The sequence below is a fragment of the Oratosquilla oratoria genome, chromosome 18, assembly GCF_046742065.1.
Source record: "Oratosquilla oratoria isolate Oo_2021 chromosome 18, ASM4674206v1, whole genome shotgun sequence".
Taxonomy (NCBI): domain Eukaryota; kingdom Metazoa; phylum Arthropoda; class Malacostraca; order Stomatopoda; family Squillidae; genus Oratosquilla; species Oratosquilla oratoria.
Genome location: NC_134794.1, coordinates 22269816 through 22290982, shown reverse-complemented (window position 1 = coordinate 22290982; position 21167 = coordinate 22269816). Strand labels below are relative to the sequence as shown.

The 21167-nt window shown below is 36.8% G+C and overlaps 4 protein-coding genes across 7 annotated transcripts in view; 1 reads left to right on the top strand and 3 right to left on the bottom strand.

Annotated features, from left to right (window-relative positions):
• Positions 1-1120: 1120 nt before the first annotated feature.
• Positions 1121-21167, top strand: part of msps (msps cytoskeleton-associated protein 5) — a 142530-nt gene continuing 122483 nt past the window's right edge. For 3 of the 4 annotated variants that reach the window (XM_076201692.1, XM_076201691.1, XM_076201689.1), the window contains exon 1: positions 1121-1228. The gene's annotated coding sequence lies outside the window, so the exon portion shown is untranslated. Of the gene's footprint in view, positions 1229-1486; positions 1506-21167 lie in introns of those variants that run through there. The other variant, XM_076201690.1, reaches the window with a different exon arrangement.
• Positions 16737-17618, bottom strand: LOC143034768 (uncharacterized). The gene has a single exon (XM_076201116.1). It carries the CDS (start codon positions 17616-17618, stop codon positions 16737-16739), a length of 882 nt encoding a protein of 293 aa, XP_076057231.1.
• Positions 17690-18412, bottom strand: LOC143034767 (uncharacterized). The gene has a single exon (XM_076201114.1). It carries the CDS (start codon positions 18410-18412, stop codon positions 17690-17692), a length of 723 nt encoding a protein of 240 aa, XP_076057229.1.
• LOC143034766 (uncharacterized) lies at positions 18537-19022 on the bottom strand. Its single transcript, XM_076201113.1, has one exon. It carries the CDS (start codon positions 19020-19022, stop codon positions 18537-18539), a length of 486 nt encoding a protein of 161 aa, XP_076057228.1.

The following is a 21167-nucleotide window of genomic DNA, read 5'->3' as shown; positions in this document are numbered from 1 at the left end:
CACGAGACGAAAAAACAAGTTTCAGCCTATACAGTATAACATGCAGCAATGGTGTGATCATGAAATGAAGGCTTCAACCGTGCAGATAAAACGTGCAAGAGATTAATCACTGGACCACTTGTGAGAAAAAGGAAAGCAAGGTGACAAGTTTAGGTCATGAAAAGGAGTTATTGAAACTGCTCTTTGTTTTAGGCGGGAAAGCGCCACGAGGTCATGGGAACAGAAATTGGTGCTACTTTGGCGTGTTATCTACATAACAATTCACTTGTTACAAGTACATCAAACAAAGGTATTTTTATTTGCCATTTATAAAATATATATAACAAAGAAAATTGGTTATGGAAATATATTTACCTTCATCATTATTTTTTTTTCATTTTGGTATATCTACATAATTCACATTTTGTTTTGTCAGGATGAAACAGTGGTGTTTTTATTTATTAATTATAACATATATATAACAGAAATTTTGTAATGAAAATTACAGAAACAATCTGGTGCTAATTTGCCTTTTACTTATATTCTAGCGATAAACATCACATATATAGCTTCACTTCTCATCACCCAACAGAAGTAGTCTAGATGTGATTAAAATGTCCTTTGATTTACGCCTCTCATTTTTTAAACGAATCTACCGAAGTGGCACCATGTGCACTACAAATTTATTTTATTCGGTGATGCATTTCAGAATTTGCCCATTTTTGCAATGGCAGGATATTTTACTTAATTGAAGAGACATCACCGTAGTCAAAGAATTTGACAATATTTGCTACCTTTTTTGCTGTGGCGCATATAACAATTCACTTTGCTAACACCTATTTTTCTTCTTAGTTGTGGGAATGTCACTGTAGGCACAACACCAGTCATAATTCTACCGCATTTTATATCTTGATGGGTATGCAGACAAGCGGTCGGTACAATAATTATAATGTATGTTATTTGCAATGTTGCTTCATGTACATCCTTTTGATGATAGGTGTGTCGTGGCTGCCGTTGTACTGGTACAATATTTGCCTCGCCCAACGACAACACAATTTAAATCCCTCGCCAAAATACTGCTAAGAGTCGAGCCTTGTGATTGGTCCGAGGTTTCCCCATTACACGTCCGTTAGCCAATCGCCTTTTTCGTTACTCCGAACTCCGGTTTTAAACAGTCAGATTTTCGGGTCAGAGTGGAAGGAGGCAAGAGCCTCCAGGATACCTACATTTATATTTTCAGATACATTAGGTAAGCCATGAGTAACGTATTTGCAAGTGATAAGCGGTTAATGTACATAGATACAACAAAAAATAGTGTCATGAGTATAAAGAGTGCAGTAACCTGTAAAAGAGAAATTTGTTGCTCAGCTGCCTCGATCGCTGAGTCCACGACGAAATATAACATTGATTAAGCGAGTGAAAAACTGAGCTCTTGGATATTTCAACAGTCATATTCTTCAGCGTGGCATATCTTCACTGAGGAAAACAACAAATTGATAAAGGGTGTGTGCAAAGGAACACACCTGGTAAATAATAGATTTAATATGAATGTTTTGTTTGTGAGCAATGGAGGATGGTTTGTGGTGACGTTCGGGATTGTGTGTGTAGGATTTGTTGGAGGTTGTGTGTGGGTGAGAGTCTAGAACTACTTCCTACACTGCTTCGCAAATCAGGACTAGATTCCAGCCTCTGAGCAGGTATACAGGGGTTAGACACATCAGGTAATGGCTTTTGCAAAGTACGCCCTGCTACTCTGCAAGCAAAAACAACGAATCAAAATATTTTTCGTATGAAGTACATGTATCTTTTTATTTACCCAACATATTCTCTGTTCAATATAATGTGATATAAGTTATTACTCCTTGTCATGGTTTATGCAAAAGAACTAAAGAATGTTTGTGTGCGAAGTCTGACTACATTGTAACATTATTTACATTTATTAATTGGGAACCCATAGATACCAGACCTGTACTCATGTGGCCCAAAACATAATTATTCAGTATCAGCCAGTAAGCCTGATTTGGTATGATTTTCTCTTCCCATATTACACTAATATTATTATTATTTTTTTTTTTTTATAAGAAACATTATATATATATATATGTATATATATATATATATATATATATATATATATATATTATTATATATATATATAGACAATGTTCACAAATGCGTAAGTAACCACTAGGAAAAGTAAACCAATGAAGCAGAGCGCTTTTGTATAATTACATCATCAGTGCTGATACAAAGAAGGAATTAATTCCTTTGTATCAGCACTGAAGATGTAATTATATAAAAGCACACTGCTTCGTTAGTTTACTTTTCCTAGTGGTTACTTACTCATGTATATATATTTATTCTGTCACTAGAAAATCATAGCAAATCAATTAATAGAACCCTACTATTTATGGCAAAATTTGAATCCTTTAGATTACCAATAGCATACCAAGGCTTCATTCATGCAGAAGTCAGGTGATCAGTTGAGTAGTAAGCCTGCATTGAGTCATGTTATACACTTATAAATTCATGAAGTCAGGTGGTCAGTTGAGGGTCAGATTACTAAGCCTGCATTGGGTCATGTCATACACCTTTTCATGATGTACATAAAAGTCAGGTGGTCAGTTGAGGATCGGAGTAGTAAACCTGCATTGGGTCAAGTCATATGCCTATACATATTATGCAAGTAACCACTAGGAAAATGAAAATTTGGTAACTGAACATGTTCATCTATTTTAGACTTCTTCAAAGGTACTTTTGGAGATGTCTTAAATAGACTAAAACATTTGGTTCCCAAGTTTTCATTTTCCTAGTAGTTACTTGCATAATTTGTGAATCATGTGTTGTTTGTAATTTCTTTACACACCTTTACATGTTCAATAAAAGTTGATTTTGTCCTTAGTCCTTAGAGCTATTCTTAACACTAGTTTTTATTATTTCATGTGTCAAATTGTTCCATTTATTCTTTACTCAATAAGTAGATTTTCTATCCATGAATTTGTGGGCTTTGTATACAAGTACTGAATGCGTTCCTCTCTTGTATACTTTCAATCATTTGAGTCATTCTCATTTTTCTGTATTATGCAAATCTTTCTGGCATGGTTGGAAGCATTTGTAATATTTTTAGTCGTGGGATTGATTTTTTAGAGATTGTTTACAATGTTGTTAGTTCTCGTGTTGACTTATTCTATTCAAGCTTCACATTATATAGCGTGCTTTAGCAAAGCATGCATTAGTGGTGTAATTGGAAGTGTGCTGATCTCCCATTTGCTTAGTTATGGGATTGACTCCTGCACTTCTTTCTAAATCTCGGAAGTGACTCGCCTGTCCCAGCAGTGTATAGGGTAAAGATGAGAGCTTTGACTATAATAACACATCTCATGGCATATGCTTCTCGCCTTTAGCAATGGATATTGGCCACATGTTTCACCAGGATAACATTTCCCTGGGAGTCGGGCAATAGACATTATGCAGGGGAGACTAGAAAGGTCAATACTACCAACATGACAACAGCCTATAGAACAATGAACTAGGTAGACAGTCTAAACTTAGCTGGGTAGTGCATTGCAAGTAGTTTAAACTTGATATTAATCATAATGCTCATATAACGAAGAGCCTAGAGCAGTCTTCAGTGCTTGTACACATGGGAATTTGTGTATTCATTAATTCTTTCTCATAATCTTTGTTTGAAATTTCATATTCATCTAATGAGTACATATTCTTTGAGTTTCCATTAACCATATTTGGGCATTAAGGGAATTAATAGAATGGACAGAAGATCTTATGATCTAGGATGATAGAAGCACAAGTATATGTGTGGAAGTAACACCCAGATTTCCTCCAAAGTTAACACCTTACTCAAAATATTTTTCATTTTCATATTTCAAATAAACAAGTGAACTACAGGTCCCTGTGGATCACCACCTTTTACTTCACTCTGTTCCAATTTCTGTCCTTAAAAGGACAACTTTGAATCCAGCTAAAATCCAATCTGTCAGATAGTTTTCGCCCAGTTCAATGCACCTCAATATTCGTAGTCTATGGAACCTTATAATTTTTTTTTTTTAATCCAATTAAATTGTGTGCTGGGTACCCTGAATCAACATGTCACTCAAAAAATGAGCATGTTGAATAGACATGACTTCCCTGTTAAGAATACATACAACTCCTTCATTAGGTTCTTCCAGGTACTGTATTTCATTATCAACTTGATGTTAGGTTCACTGGTGTGTAATTATGCACAGTCATCTTTTATATTTGTCAAGTTAGTTGTCCTCCAGTCTTTAGGTATATCTTCCATAATTTTCTGGAAGATATAACTGAGAGGTTGTGCTAGTGACTCCCTTGTTTTCTTCAGCATTGCTGAGTGAACATTGTCATTTCAGGTTGTTTTTCTGGACTTAAAGCTACTACTTGTACTTGTGGTTGTATTTCTCAATGTTATGTCCACTTCTAATATATTTCCTCCACGTTTGTCTGTTCAGTAATATCTTCAGTCCACTGTTTAAACACTTGTTCAATATGTAAGCCATTTTCTTGTCCACTGGTCTTACATTTTCTCTTGTACTTGTGTAGTACAGTAAGTCCTCGTTATATGGTACATATGTGTTCCTGAAAACCTTACCACAAATTTAAATTACTGTATACCGAACCAATTATAACGTGTAATAATAGGATGTGGCAGACGTACCTTCTCCCTGCTCTTTCCTCTTCAAAATATCTAGCGGATACCGTATCTGTGAATTTTTCTTACCGTAAATAGAATCGAGGATAGCAATTACCAAATACCGTAATTGTGAATTTACCGGATAAAGAATTACCATATAAGGAGGACTCACTGTATACACTTTAGGGGTCTCCCTTTTTATCATAATTATTTTATTTATTATTATTTTATTTATATGTATATATATATATATATATATATATATATATTCATAGCTTTTCTAATTGTTCTTAATCTATTCATTGATTCTTTGTGCCTTCTTTTCTATTCTACAATTTCACTGTAAAGGTTTCCTTTGTTTTTCATCATACTGTTTTACTGGTGCCTACATCTATTTTGTTAATTCCTGAAGACCAGAGCTGGGCACGTTCCTAGGTGCATTCTGCTTTAGTTTGGCCTTGGTTAGCTCTCCCAAACTATTAAAGCAATATAGGTGCCGGTATAGTATGTGGCCTATGAAGTTTTTCTTTGGTATAGTATGGCCTACTAGATTTTTATTTCAGTATGAACCTGTCTCTTAGGCTTTTAATAGTTTGGGAGTGCTAACCGCTGCCAAACTAAAGCAGAATGCACCAAGGAACGTGCACAGCTCTGCTGACGACTACCTATTTTGGATATCCTAGATTTTTTCCTTCCAATCCATGTTTTGAAATTTTGTTTTCTTATATTTTGCATATCTGTAATCATAGGAATGTTTCATCCAGGTACAGGTGCATCAACAATCAGTATTTTAATAAGAAACAAGATTATGATTGCTTAATGCGAAGGGTGCTTTCACCTTTATATTATCCATTAGGATGGAATAGTGTGATGGTGAGCATGTAGGTTGTATTAGAAAATCAAAAGAACTTACAAGAATATAGTAGAATAGTGTGATGGTGAGCATGTAGGTTGTATTAGAAAATCAAAAGAACTTACAAAGATATAGTAGGCTTCAAACATGTAGTTTCAATCATTTTTTGTTCTGTAAGGATAAGTTACATGTAAGAGACTTGGGGCAGTGGATTGATTAGGATGTTAAAAAAAAATTGCATCATTTCATCACTATTAAATTATGGGGATTTCTTAGGTTTCCATATAATGATAATGATGACAGGTGTTGTTGCTTTGATTTTCATTGACTAAGCTCAAACCATAACAGTGTTGGCAACAGTCCTTGGTATTACTAAGGAAGTGCACACCTACGCAATATCAGTATAAAATTAAATGTTAATATGGTAAAATGAAGCACATGAACATATTTTTTTTTCTCTGTTGAAATCAATACCAAAAAAATGCTAAAAACTATACACTACCAAATTGAACTGCATTGTGAGCTTCGAGATGCCATGTTTGCGTCATCTGTCCAATCTCATACAATCACATCATTCCCTGCCTACGACATCCCTGATGACCTCTAGGGATGCTAAATGCATAACCCGTAGGAGGTTAAGTTAGGTTAGACGAGACCAATTTAGACTTCCATTAGTTTGTCTTCACAACAAACATGGCATCTCGAAGCCTGCAGGTGTCCAAGTTGTCACTATTGTATCCCTTATATTTGTTACTTTATTTGTTTTTATTTTTCACCCAATAAAAACGTATGTTACTTTGATGTATGGTATTGTAATTTACAAAATTAATATTCAGTTTTATATTGCAAATTGTGTAGGTATGTACTTTAGATTTACCCAGTCCTTAAATCCTCCCATAGAGCATAAAAGAAATTTTGGACTTGTTTGTTTTGTATTAGTGCAAGTTTGTCACTGGTAGTAGTAGGAGAGCAGTTACTGGTTGTCACCTGTTCTTATGTGAAATGGTAGAATAAATTTAGTTAAAGTTGATAGATATCCTGGGCCTGATCCAGATATAGTTTCAGCTCATTAGGGTTGAATCTCCAGATGAAGTGAAGGTGCTAACTGATTTTGAAGCTAGCAGGAGGGAGATGTCTTCCATTTTGTAGGACCGCCACTAACAGCTGTCCACCATTGGTTTCAGTTTGTCTGTAGATTTGTAATGATGCCATATAATGGTGCTCTGTTTTTGTTTTGACAGTTTTCTCTTGTTAGTTTGATGCTAGGGTGTATTAACCTCTTCCATACAGTGCCACCTACGTAGGCAGCATGAAGAGCAAGTGGATACGCGAGGCTGCCATATTGGCGTCTTGATTATATTTATTGTAGTTGTCCCTGCGTAATGACATACTCTCTAAACTGTCTTCGTCGCATTTTCTATGGTTATCAAAATTCACGGGTGAAAGAGAGAAGGATCAATATAAGCGGTGACTATTTTTATAATGCGAGTATTATGACGCAACATCGTACGTCTGGCAGCTAATGCTGCCCGCGAGATTTTGGCCCGGAGTGAAGTGGTTAAATACAAATAAAATTCTCGTGTGCAGCATCAGATGCCTAATGTTCAATACAGGTAGTTCTCGTTATATGCGGGGGTTCCGTTCCGCGGACCCCCCGCATATATCGAACTATTGAACCTATGGGAAAAAGGGGGATACGTTCTCAACTCGGATTGATTTTACATATTTTATTTTGGCAAAGGGCTTACATACTGCATCTCATATATGTTTACATACATTTTAGCACAAGGCAATGGATTAGGGGCTGAGTGGTGCATCACTTATTTCACCAAGCGTATTTTCTTCAGCTTTTTTAAAAATCAGTCTGTTTACAATTCACATTTCAGACTGCTTGCTACGCTTAAAGGTCGGATATCAACAGATATACCATTCGCTAAAAATCATCGTATTGCTCGAAAAAGTACTTTTTAAAAGCATACAAATAAAGTTTTTACCTATTACAGAAGAATTTATTCAGAAAATTCACTTTTAATTGCGCCTCGCATACCACTTTTCCGAAGTCTAGTTATTCAGAATAACAATATTGTTTGTTTGGCAACTGTGACGTCACGAACGCGGAATTCCCCGAACCTTTCCCGAAGCGCACGGGCGGAATGTTTCGAATAGCAGACGACGCAGTGAAATGAAGACAAAACTGTTTTTTGCCAAATTTGATAAGATGTAGATGGTGGAATTATATAGAATAGTCAGTAAAAAAAACATACTGACAGTATTCTATATAATTCCACCATCTACATCTGATCAAATTTGGCAAAAATCAGTTTTATCTTCATTTCATTGCGTCGTCTGCTATTCGAAACATTCCGCCCGTGCGCTTCGGGAAAGGTTCGGGGAATTCTGCGTTCGTGACGTCACAGTTGCCAAACAAACAATATTGTTATTCTGAATATCTAGACTTCGGAAAAGTGGTATGTGAGGCGCAATTAAAAGTGAATTTTCTGAATAAATTCTTCTGTAATAGGTAAAAACTTTATTTGTATGCTTTTAAAAAGTACTTTTTCGATTATTTTTAGTGAATGGTATATCTGTTGATATCTGACCTTTAAACTGACTGTTGATGTGCTCTGGAGATACACAGGCAGGCTTACTGCTTAGAGTTTATCCAGTGCGGAGAATAAACGCTAATTCTTGCAGAGAGTGAAAATTGACGAAATTAATTGGGGCAGTAATAAGTATCAAAAATTAATTTGTTTGTGAAAAAAATAATTAATTTGTGTATCAAAAAAGCTTAATTACCTGCAGAAAGACAATGGTTTGGCCTATGAAACAGGAAGGATGCCTAAGACGATGCCGTCTGTACAGCTGCCGGTGTTGTTGTTGTGATAACTCCGCAGTGATGCCAGCTCTACCTAGCTGATGCAGCCAGTGTTACCACACGGCTTTATGCGCACCAACTTCAAATATATAATAGGTATTTTGAAAAAAATAATCGGCCGCGACTATTTTTATTTATTTATTTATTTATTTATTTATTTTTTTTTTAGGTCAAATCGCATATCTTCGAATAGATCCCCGCACATATCGAAAAGTGGTGCAAATTCTTGAATCGCATATACGCGAATTTGCATATATCGAAGTCGCATATATCGAGAACTACCTGTACATCACACTACTCACATTATGAAATATAAAATCACTGCTGTATTGCTTTCTCTTTCGCTGAATAATAATAAGCACAGAAAATGTAACTAAACCAGTTCACAGAATTTAGGGGTTACATAGCTACAGCTACAAAGTAAATACAGATGCTCCTCAACTTACGTTTTAGTTACATTCCGAACGGCCGAACGTAAGTTGTTACTGTACTATACATCCGTAAATTCTATTACCGTATCTTATAAAACACCCCTAAATCATTAATTATACACATAATATTGTAAAATAATAACATTAATTTCAAATAAATTAAATTCAAACAACATAAATTGAGATGGTGGAGGAGGAGAGGGCAAGGCATGTTCAGTTTGTCGTTTGTGCAATGTAAACAATGGACGCAGCGTCATGCACAAGTATCGTTTGAACTACGGAGAGCGTGCTAAACTAAAAATTCACTTTTTTTTTTTTTTTTCTTTTTTTTTTCTTCTTCTTCTTCTTCCCCAAACGTAAAGTCGAAAAAACGTAAAACGAATGAACGTAAGTAGAGGAGCGTCTGTATATTGAAGATGCTAATGCTGGCATCCTTGTATACCCACTCGCGCCTCATGACACCTACATAGCAGTCATTGCATGGAAAATGTGAAGAAGTGGCCATAGAATTCATCATCATTTGGTCTTTGTTTATATCAGAACGCTCTCATCGTATACAGTTGCACTCTTAGGAGGTAGTGCAAAAATGACCAAGACTAGTTGCATTATTTCCTACATTCTGATACTGTTTTAGAGTAGGAGAGGTTTGGCTTTGATTTATTCAAATTCAATCATATATACAATAAAATACAATAAATGTAAGACTCATATTATACATAGTAAATACAATTGTACATCCGAGGATGGCACAGAAAGTCAAAAGACTTATTTCCACTGTGGTCCTCATAAAAAATTACACATAACTAGGAAAATATTGTCATAATACAAGCTAGGTTGACTAGAAAAAAAAGACGTCAAAATTGACTAACATTAAAAATATGACTGTACTGACTAGAAAAAAAAATACTTAGAAAAATGACTATTTTCCTCAGGAAAAAAAAAGTGTCTAAAAGATAACATTTAACTGATTTTTTAAAACTACTTTTAGAAACAATTGATTGTATGTTGATCGATAAAGAGTTCCAAGCAATAGCACCAGTGTATTTAAACGAACTTTTCCCTAACAAACTATTAAACATAGGTACAATAACGGGTGCAAATGTGGCAGGAAAAGGGGGAGGTAGAATGTAGATTGAGAGAAGCAAGTAAATGCCTTGATGGATTAAAGAGTGTAATGAGGAATAGACATTTGGGAATGGATGCTAAGAGACGACTGTATGAAGGAGTGATTGTGCCAACAGCACTGTATGGGGCAGAAACATGGAACATAAGAGAAAAAGAGAGGAGGAGTTTGAATGTGTTTGAGATGAGGTGTCTGAGAAGTATGATGGGGGTTACTAGGCTAGATAGAGTGAGAAATGAGGAGGTGAGGAGGAGAACAGGGGTGGAAAGGGAGCTGGGAGATAGGGTTGATGAAAGAGTATTAGGATGGTTTGGACACATGGAAAGAATGAGTGAAGAAAGACTAGTAAAAGAGGTATGGAAGGCAGATGTGGAGGGAGTGAACATGAGGGGACGTCCTAGGATGAGGTGGATGGATGGGGTGAAGGGGGCTTTGGGGAAGAGGGGAATGTCTGTTGAGGAAGGATGGGAGAGGACAGAAGACAGGGGTGAATGGAGAATGGTTGTATATGGATGATGATGTGATTGCATGAGGTGGAATGGGCGGGGGGATGGGGGGTGAGGTAGTATGTGTGAGCAAAATTTGACGCAGCCCCAAGGGATTTCTCCCCGTCCTCTCATTTTATGCAATGGGGGGTCGCCAATTTAATGAAGCAGCCTTGCTGTGGATGTGCTGTCTTGCGACACTGCTTCTGACCCAGGGCAATGGACAAGGTGCAGGGATGACCCGTCATCCAGAAGGTGCTAAGATAAGAGGGAGGGTGGAGGGGTGTGGAGTGTATTCAGGGATGGAATGGGTGGAAATGTTTTTATGCCTTTTCCTTTTTGGCTAACTCCCTTGTAAGGGGGAAAAAGCCTTGGTATATGTATGTTTGTACAATAACGGATGACCGGCTAGAACGAGTTCTCAAGGTACGAGCATTTCTAACAAGTGTAAAAATATCTGACAAATAACTGGGACAAGGGTCGTTTACAATTTGGTGAACATGATTAAGCTTTAACTGAACAACACATTTTTCAACAGGTAACCAATTTAACAGTTTAAAATGAGTATAATCTAGATCAGTACGAGGATGGAGTTTCAAAACAGTCCTGATTAGTTTGTTATGACATATTTGAAGATTAATTTTAGATTTTTTAGTTAGACTGCTATAGCAAGAAGAACAAAAATTTTTGGAGCTGACTTTTTAAATTATTTTTTGTGCCATAACTTGTGCAAAATACTGACCAATTTATTGAAATTGCCATACCAGTGGATACTGATCAAACATGTAGCTATTTTTCATATAACCATTTTGATAATTTTGAATAGTGGATTTTGTCTCGTATACTAATATCTTGTTCATATTTAATAATTCACTTGTCTGGCCAAGTAAATGTCCAAAATAGGAAGTCTGGAGTTGTTCACCATCATCTAGCACAACTGCAATCCATTTCTTTGTTCTTGTTTTATAGGAGACTGGTAGAATGGCAGTGTTTTGCCTATGCTTTCTGGATCCCTTAGCATGATAGTTGCACCATGATTGGTTATGAAATTGAATGAATCTTTATTTTTACATATGTCTAAGTTAGACAAAAAAGATTCTGTACCAAAAGTTGTGAAAGAACTAACACAGATAAATGCCTTGCATGGAGTAACTCAAACATTGTAAGAGTTCAAAGAATGGCATTGGAATATAATATAGGACGTTATTTTCTTGTGGATGAGAGTACCAGTACACATTATTAAGTGGAATATTGTAAGAGCATAATGCTAGCTGGCCGAGCAGGTTAGAATGTCTCTGTTTGTGGTGAAGGTCGAGGTGACAACAGTTTGAACCTAGCTGCCAGCGAATTGAAACATGGGAGTGGTTCGTTAATTTCCACTATCCTAGCCTCCTGATACGGAGTTTGTGACATTAAACCAAATCAATCAGTCATCCTGATACTCCATTTCCATTTAAAAAATCCTAACGGTAGAGAACAAAATAATACTCATCTGTGACAACTCGTGAGGGAAACAAGTGATATAAAGGTAAATCATGATATTGTTAATTGGGATTTTAATCTACCCTGCATATATTGAAAGAATTGCACAACTTGTATCCTGGAACTGCTTCTTTATGCAACATTCAGATCACAAAACTCGGGATATACTTTCAAGTAATGATAGATTAGCAAAGTAAACAAGGTTGGAGAGCCCATTAAGAAGGTGATCATGTTTCTTTTTCTTCTTTCTTCTTCTTCTTCTTCTTCTTCGTTCTCTTCTTCTTCTTCTTCGTCCTCTTCTTCTTCTTCGTCCTCTTCCTCTTCTTCTTCGTCCTCTTCTTCTTCGTCCTCTTCCTCTTCTTCGTCCTCTTCCTCTTCTTCTTCATCTTCGTCCTCTTCCTCTTCTTCGTCCTCTTCCTCTTCTTCGTCCTCTTCCTCTTCTTCTTCGTCCTCTTCCTCTTCTTCGTCCTCTTCCTCTTCTTCTCTTTTCTTTTCTTCAAACATGATCAGCAGGAAGTGAAGTGGTGAAATACAGGTGCAAAAAGGATGTACTTCTGTATATATGAAAAGGATGACTATTGGCTGATAAATAAAAGGTTTAGTGTTCCTTGGCCCTAGTACACTTGTTGTAATTATGAAATATAGAAGGTAAAGTAGGAAATAATTATTAGTAAATACCATATTTGTTACCACAGAAGATGCATTCCCATTTTGATCAGGCAGTTTCTAGACTATATATATATATATATATATATATATATATATATGCTAATAAGAACACGGGTACGTGTGTTCACTTATGCAAAGTAGACCTTCCGCTCTCCTTGGCGACTGTGACCTGATGTCGCCCGACCATCGTAAGATAATTGACAATGACCTTCCGCTCTCTAGGGGGTAATTGGTCGCTACGCTTATTCAAACTGTCCTGGTTCCTTTGTATCATGTATATATTGTCTATGTATTCCTATCACTATGTACTTGTTGCACTGAAGATGTAATATACGAAAGCGCTCTGCTTCGTTAGTTTCTTTTTCCAAGTGGTCTACTTTGCATATATATATATATATATATATATATATATATATAAAATAAATTAATTTAGATTTATTGAAAATGTTTTTGTAGTAGAAAATATTTCTTGCATGGTCATGGCAGAGACAATGGATATAGTTTTGTTAATGATATCAATGGTAATGCTGATTGAGACTGATGATCTCAATTTATGAGGTAAATTAGACTAGTGGAAAGGTGCACAGGGATGAAGTCTGAGAATGGGAAGCATTGTGTATGTCATGGATAGTGAATCACCCAGCCAATCTAGAAAAAATTAAAGACTTAGCATAATACTACAACAACCCTCTTTAAATGACACAGCTAAAATTATGTGATGCAAAACTGTTTGGTTGTAAGTGTAATGTTCAAAAACCTCACAATATCTGCCAGCTTTACCAGAAAAATCGAGTGGGATTCAAATAAAAGAAATATGGCGTCGATTCAGTTTATTTGCTTACGAAAACAAGATATTTCAAAGATGGTAAATAATTACCCTCTTTCCCTGGGTCCAAATAAATGCACAAACATAATCATATCAAAAATATATAGCAGACCATTATAATGATAATGGTAGTATTAATCAAATCTAACCAATTCAAAACAAGTAAATATAGAAATGGCAGGAAGCAGACGACAGGCCACCTAGCAAGGCGACTTAAGGGCAATAGTCGTATTTTTAACATACTCCCCACCATAGGAGCATTCAATCTCCTATTAAACTAGACAACCACAATCAAATCATGTAACACTAAGAATGAGTCCTATGCATAGAGTCCTTGATGAGATATAAGGCTGACTCAATTCTCAAACTCAGGTCTTACAAATCAAGCAGAACACTGGGCTTAACAACCCGTCCACTCCGAGAGGTTTTCACCTGTTTAAGACTTTCAACATCCTCATCAGGCATAGAACACTCTAAGGGATTATCAATATCTTCATTAACACTGTTCGTTTTAAAACAACTTTCCAGATCATGCAATTTCTGGACAGGCCTACAAAAAATTCCCTTGGCAGTTTTGACATTGACACACCTGACTATACCGTCCCTGCCAGGGAGTAACTCAATAATCACACCTAAAGGCCAACTCATTCTAAGCACATCTTCTCTTAATACAACAGAACCCTTCTTCAAGTTACAATTGGGAATGGATCCCTTCACTGTGGGAGGTAAATTTCTCAAATAGTCATCACTCTACATTTTCCAGAATCTGTCGAGTTGCCTTTCTCGAACATGTTCTCTTTCATTTAAGTCTTTGTGGCTAACAACATCCAAATGCTCATCAGAAATATGAGGTTGAAATCCAGCTACTCGACCAATCAGAAAATGTGAGGGTGTCAAAGGGTTCTTTACTTCATAATCATCACTTACATAAGTCAGAGGTCTTGAATTGATACAAGCCTCTACTTCAAACAAGGTTGTTTCAAGCTCACATTTAGTCAAGCATCTAGTGCCAAGACATTTCTTCAATGCAGATTTAACTGACCTCACAAGTCATTCCCACCAGCCTCCCCACCATGGGGATCTGGGAGTAATGAACTTCCACTCGGGACTCAAGACACTAAAGTATTGCTGAAGAGCTTTGGCAACACTTTTAAAGGTCTTGGCATTATCTGAATACACCACTGATGGAAGTCCACACCTGGCAGAAAATCTGCGTAGTGCTAAAAGACAATCAGGCACTGAAAGTGAGTCTGTTAACTCTAAATGAACAGATCTTGTAACAGCACAAGTGAACAACAAAAAATACAATTTCTGAGATAGTTGATCAACTGCAAACAAGGGACCCCACATAATCCAATCCAGTTATTGCAAAGGGGAAGGTAGATTTAACCCTCAATTCTGACAAAGGAGGGGACTGACTACATGGTCTAGAATCAAATCTCTTGCAAGCAACACATTCTCTACAAACTCTTTTGGCCACTTGTCTTAATCCAATTATCCAGTAAGAATTTCTAATGGTGGACATGAGGGTGTGACCACCAGCATGTTTCAAAAGGTTATGCTGAAACTGTACTATAAGTTTGGCCACATGACAATTAGGAATTATAATGGGGTGCTTGCTGTCATAACTTAAGTCAGAATACTGAAGTCTACCTTTGACTCTCGGCAAGCCATTAGAATCTAGAAAGGGGTCATATTTTATCAAGGAAGAATTTCTAGGAAGGGGTTTCCCTTGAGACAAAGCATTTCTTTCCTTCTCATAACTTTCTTTCTGAACACAGATCAAAATATTGTCCTTTGCTTTGATCAACTCCTCATAAGTGAGAGGGCCAGAATGTTTTATGCCATCAGGTTTGCAATTAATAATGAACCTCTTAACCCAAGCAACAATATTCATAACTTTGCTAAATTAACAGTCATTAACATTAACAGTCAAGGCTGTTCCCTCTCCCTTACTCTCTTTACAGGTGTGAGCCAAAATGTGTGTGTCATCATCAATATTAGCTCCAGCATGGAAACATGAGGAACTAGATAACCAATTGGGACCCCCAAGCCACATGTTATTTGAAATTAGTTGATCAGCCAAAAGACTTCTGGTCATCAAATCAGCGGGGTTGTCTGTACCAGGGCGATGGAACCAATTGCTTGGAGATGTTAATGTCTGAATTTCAGTTACTCTGTTAGCAACAAACGTCTTCCACCTATTAGGATTACCTTTTATCCAAGACAGAGCAACCTTAGAATCTGTCCAGCAAACTAATCTTACACAATCATTCAAACGTAGGGCAGATTTTACAAAATTACTGAGACAAGCACTCAACAAGGCTCCAAGAAGTTCCAGCCTGGGTAATGTAACCCGTTTGATGGGACCTCCCCGTGCCCTAGCCATAACAAATGATACATGAAACTCCTTATCTGATTTAGGTATACGTAGATATACACAGCTACCATAAACTTTTTCAGATGCATCACTGAAAGCATGTACCTCTAATCCTACTAATAAACATAAAGATGAATCTGGGTAATAACATCTATGGATTTCAAATGTCTTAATACTTTGAATACCATCAATCCACAGCTGACATTTCAGCTGCAAGTCATTTGATAGGATTTCATCCCATCCAAGTCCTAGATGCCAAATTTCCTGAAACAGTATTTTAGCATACATGGTGAAAGGACTTGTTAAACCAAATGGGTCAAACAGTCGAGCAATCAAACTCAATATATTCCTCTTGGTGAAATTCAAATCAAAGTTACAATCCAAATTAAGTCCCTTGAATGAAAACACATCCTTAGAGGCTTTCCAATGCATTCCCAATAACTTTGTAGTCTCACCAACTTCAAAAAACTGGTTAAGTTGATGAGTTAAACTCTTACTGTTAGAATTCCACTTGGACAAAGTCATGCCAGCATCTGATAATATACTCTGAGCTTCACGAAACATTGTATTGGCTTCTTCAACAGTATCTGCTCCTGAGAGCCAATCATCCACATACAAGTTTTCCTGAAGTTCTTGCACTGTCACTGAAACAGGATATGAATTCAAATGATGTCTAAGAGTGGCATTCAGTAAAAATGGACAACAGGTGTTACCAAAGGGTACCCTTACAAACCTCATTACACGTATGGATTGTCCGCAGTGCCACAAAAACCTATGAACATCCTGATCTGAGCGCTGAACTCTAATCTGTAGAAAGGCTTTGGTTATGTCAGCAGTCAAGCCAATTTTCCATCTTTGGAATCTTAGTAATATTTCAACTAGATCTGGGATTAGTGAAGGCCCAGATTCCAAACAGTCGTTCAAAGAAACACCATTAGATCCCACTGCTGAAGCATCAAACACAGGCCTAATTTTTGAGGAAACATTCCTTAATTACAGGTCTATGAGCCATATAGTAAATGGGATAGGGACCTTCCATTTCAGATTGAGGAACTTCTTCTATGATATTACTGTCCTCATAACTCTTGAGAACTTTATCATATTCAATTCTTAAACTAGGATTCCTTTCAAACTTAGAGTTAAGCGTAGCTAACCTCTTCCTTGCTCCAGTCTCATTTTCAAGCAGACTCAACTTAGAAACTTCACTTTTCCAAGGAAGAGCAACCTCATACCTGGTATCAACAAACTTAACTGAATTCTCAAAATCATCTAACACTAGGTCTTTGGGAGGCTTATCCCTCCCAGCACAAATTCCAATACTTTCAAGGCTCCAAAATTCATGGAGTTCAGATTCATTAACAGGTTTAGCAGTACTCATACATAACATCTGGTGAGATACATTCTCTTCCTGGGTTTTCATACAAGAACCAGACAATATCCAACCAAACACAGACTCAAAGGCCACTAAATCATCACATCTTAGTAGGTTCTCTGTGGAAACAAAATGCCAGTAATTATCCACACCAATCAGTATATCCAAAGTGAGGTCACGATCACTTCCATAGTCATCAGCTAACTGTAGATGTGAAAGGGACTGCAAAACATCAGAGGGAATCCTTTGACGGCTTAAGGGTGGGCAAATGGTCTCAACTTCGACCGCTAATATTGAGTGAGGATTACCCTGAGTGTCAATCACTTTCACATCATATACATTCCGTTCTTTTCTATTTTGTGATTTCTTATTCCCAAAGGTTGAGTATGAAGTGTACTTATATGTAACCCACTTAGGTTTGATTCTTCTAACAATATCATGGCTCACGTAAGTAGTGTCTGCCCCTAAATCAAACATGACAATAGCATCAACAGATTTCCCATTATTAGTTAGTCTTGATCTTAGCAGTTTGCAAGACAGTGGACCTTTTAACTCTGGTCAAGAGAGATGCCAACATGCTTAACAGTACCACTACCAGTATTGACTGCATTATTAACTTGTTCACTTGGGGTGTGGGCGACACCCTGTCTACTTGGTGAATTATTAGTGACACAAATTGTTTTGCCTGTTCTGCAAAACAACACATTGTGATATCCGGAGCACTGCGCACACTTCACTTTTCCTCTACAGTCCTTGGACATATGTCCTTTGACGAGGCACTTAAAACAAAGTCCTAGGGATTTCACTTTCTCTTCACATCTAAGGATATCCAATCTCAATATCTGATTGCACTTTTCAGACTTGTGTCTTTTCTGACAAAATACACACTGTTGTGGTCCTTCTTCAGCTGACGTCTGCAAGGCTGAAGCCGAACTAACTTTTCTTCTTTCGACATCTTGTGGTGTGTTGCTCTTCTCCATGGACAAATCCTTAAAAATCTCCGATCGTTCACGATGCTGGATCTCGGTTTGCAGAAACGTCATTAACCTGTCCAAATCGCCTTCATGTCCAGCACTTTCCCTCGACCACTCCTGACGGATGTCCTGTGGTAGGCGAGCTACGATGATAGGAGTCAACACCATGCCATACTGGTTACCGCTGAACCCAAGGGCTTCCAAACTTCTTATATGCCGCAACAGTTGGTCTCGTAACTTCCATAGGGAGTCACACTGATTAGCTCCTTTAGCTCTAGACGTCAAAGAAGCGTTCATTAAGCCCGACACATGGGCGAATACGATTCTTTCAGTGCTACCAAATCTCTCTGAGTAGATCACATGCTATCTTATAATTTGCAGTGGTAAGCGCCAAACCTTGAATGACAGAAAGTGCCTCTCCTCAAAGGAGAGACTGCAGGTATGAGAACTTGCTTATAACAGGCAAGTCACTCTGGTCAACCAGAGCTTTGAAGCGGTCCCAGAAGGGTTGCCACTCTACAGCTTCGCCAGCATATTTAGGGAGCTCTAAACTAGGTAACCTAACCTCTGATCTATCCTTAGAAGAAACGGAGATAGAATCACTTACAACAGTCATATCCATCAGGCGCTTGGCAGCCTTTGCTCTAATCTTCCTGGCAGATCTTTGAAACTTGTCAGTTTCATCCATATCTGATTCTACTTCGTCAGAGTTCAATTCCAACTCCACTGCCGTCTGGTGCTTCTCAAGATCTGCAAGCCTCTTGTCAAATATGCAAATGGTAGCTTCTAATAATTCGAGGCTGGTAGCGTCATCATTCAATAAATCTTCTAATTCCTTGACGCTTCGCGTCACCCAGCCTTTGGCGGACGCTCTCTTTTTCTTAGCTTCTTGTAAATCGGCAGACATTGTGTCAAACCTTAAACGGGTTAACCTTATTCTTAAAGGACTTAGGGTTTCCCGGGTCTGGGCACCAAATGTAATGTTCAAAAACCTCACAATATCTGCCGGCTTTACCAGAAAAATCGAGCGGGATTCAAATAAAAAAAAATATGGCGTCGATTCAGTTTATTTGCTTACGAAAACAAGATATTTCAAAGATGGCAAATAATTACCCTCTTTCCCTGGATCCAAATAAATGCGCAAACATAATCATATCAAAAATATATAGCAGACCATTATAATGATAATGGTAGTATTAATCAAATCTAACCAATTCAAAACAAGTAAATATAGAAATGGCAGGAAGCAGACGACAGGCCACATAGCAAGGCGACTTAAGGGCAATAGTCGTATCTTTAACAGCAAGTGATCAACTGTCTAAATATCTACTCTGTGAGTGACGTGCCTGTAACAGAGATACTTACTGCAGAACAATACTTACTGTTCATTCGGGGGGTGGGGGTACCAATGTTAATTTGTTGAAAATCAGAATTAAAATTCCACTTTTTTTATATTGTACATATAGGGGCATTTCTCTGTGAAATTGAAAAAAAAAAAAAAATAACCACCATATCTCCAATTTTGTTGAAATTTGTTTTATAAGTAGTTTTAGGGTCCTAAACATTTCTGAAATTTAAAGACCCATCCAAACAACCATTCAGTAGATATGACCAAGTATTTCGAGGTCATATGAGATGTCACTAACATTTGGCAACCAATAACTAGGGTGATAAAAGTCAGCTATATAAATGTATACATATTTAAAATCAAACAGACAAGGACACCAAATATCAGAGTTTTAGAACTCTAGGTTGAAGAATGAACAAAAAAATCCCACTTTAGTAAAAATTTGAGGTCAAGATTTGACCCTTGAAAAAATTATATAGATGAGAAAAATAAAGGAATAAGCTTTGGCTATTAGAATCTGGAAAAAAAAAAATATGCTAGTATTTTTCATAGAATTAGGACACAAGTGAGTGACATGTTTATATGTTGTCTGTCAACTGTACATATTTTTCACGTGGTAATTATATGGAAAATACTAGCATAATTTTTTATTTTTTTTTTTTTATTTTTTTATTCTAGTAGCCAAAGCATGCCTTCATTTTTCTCATATATATATATATATATATATATATATATATATATATATATGCAAGGTAACCACTTTAGAAAATAAACAAACAGAGCAGAGCGCTTTCGTATATTACATCTTCAGTGTAATTTACACTGAAGATGTAATATACAAAAGTGCTCTGCTCCATATTGTTTATTTTCTTAAGTGGTTACCTTGCATTTATAAAACACACGTTCCTAGTGTTTTTATTGCATATATATATATATATATATATATTATGTATTTATATATATATATGTATATGTATTTACCTAGTTGTATTATACGGGAAGAGCTGTGCTCATGGTGACCCATTTTTGTATCTCTCAGCATCAAGTTTTTTCTTAAAATCTTGAATAGTGTTTGCACACACTGTTTCGTTGTCTGATTTGTTCCAAGTATCTATCACTGTGTGGGAAGCTGTTCCTTTTCAGATCTCTTCTGTAACTATCCTTTTTTAGTTTCTTTTCGTGTCCTCTTGTTTTACCATTATCCCATATTAACAGGTCATTCTTATCCAAGACTTCCATTCCTTTCATTATTCTATAGGTAGTCAGCATTTTTTTTTTCAGTCTAGAGTTCTAAAATTCTTATATTTGGATTCTTTTTCGGATTCTAAATATGACTTTTATTACCATAGTTATTGGTTGCCAAATTTTAGTAACCTCTCATATGACCCCAAAATATCTGAAGTCATCTCCAGAATGCTTGTTCAGATTGACCTTAAAATTTCAGGTGTGTGTTTAGAGCCCTAAAATTACCTTAAACCAAATTTCAGCAAAATCAGAGAGGTGAGAGTGTTAGGCACTTGTTGATCTGACAGAGAATGCCCCCTATATGATGTCGATGACCATTGCCTCCTTGTAGTTAGCCTGTTATATCAGAAGGGGTGTTGACTGCCTCCAATAAACAAAGCCTTCATTTTCCTAAATGACTTTCTAGACCAGCATTTCTCAACCTTTTTACCCTTGCGTAACCTCTTATATAAATTGAAT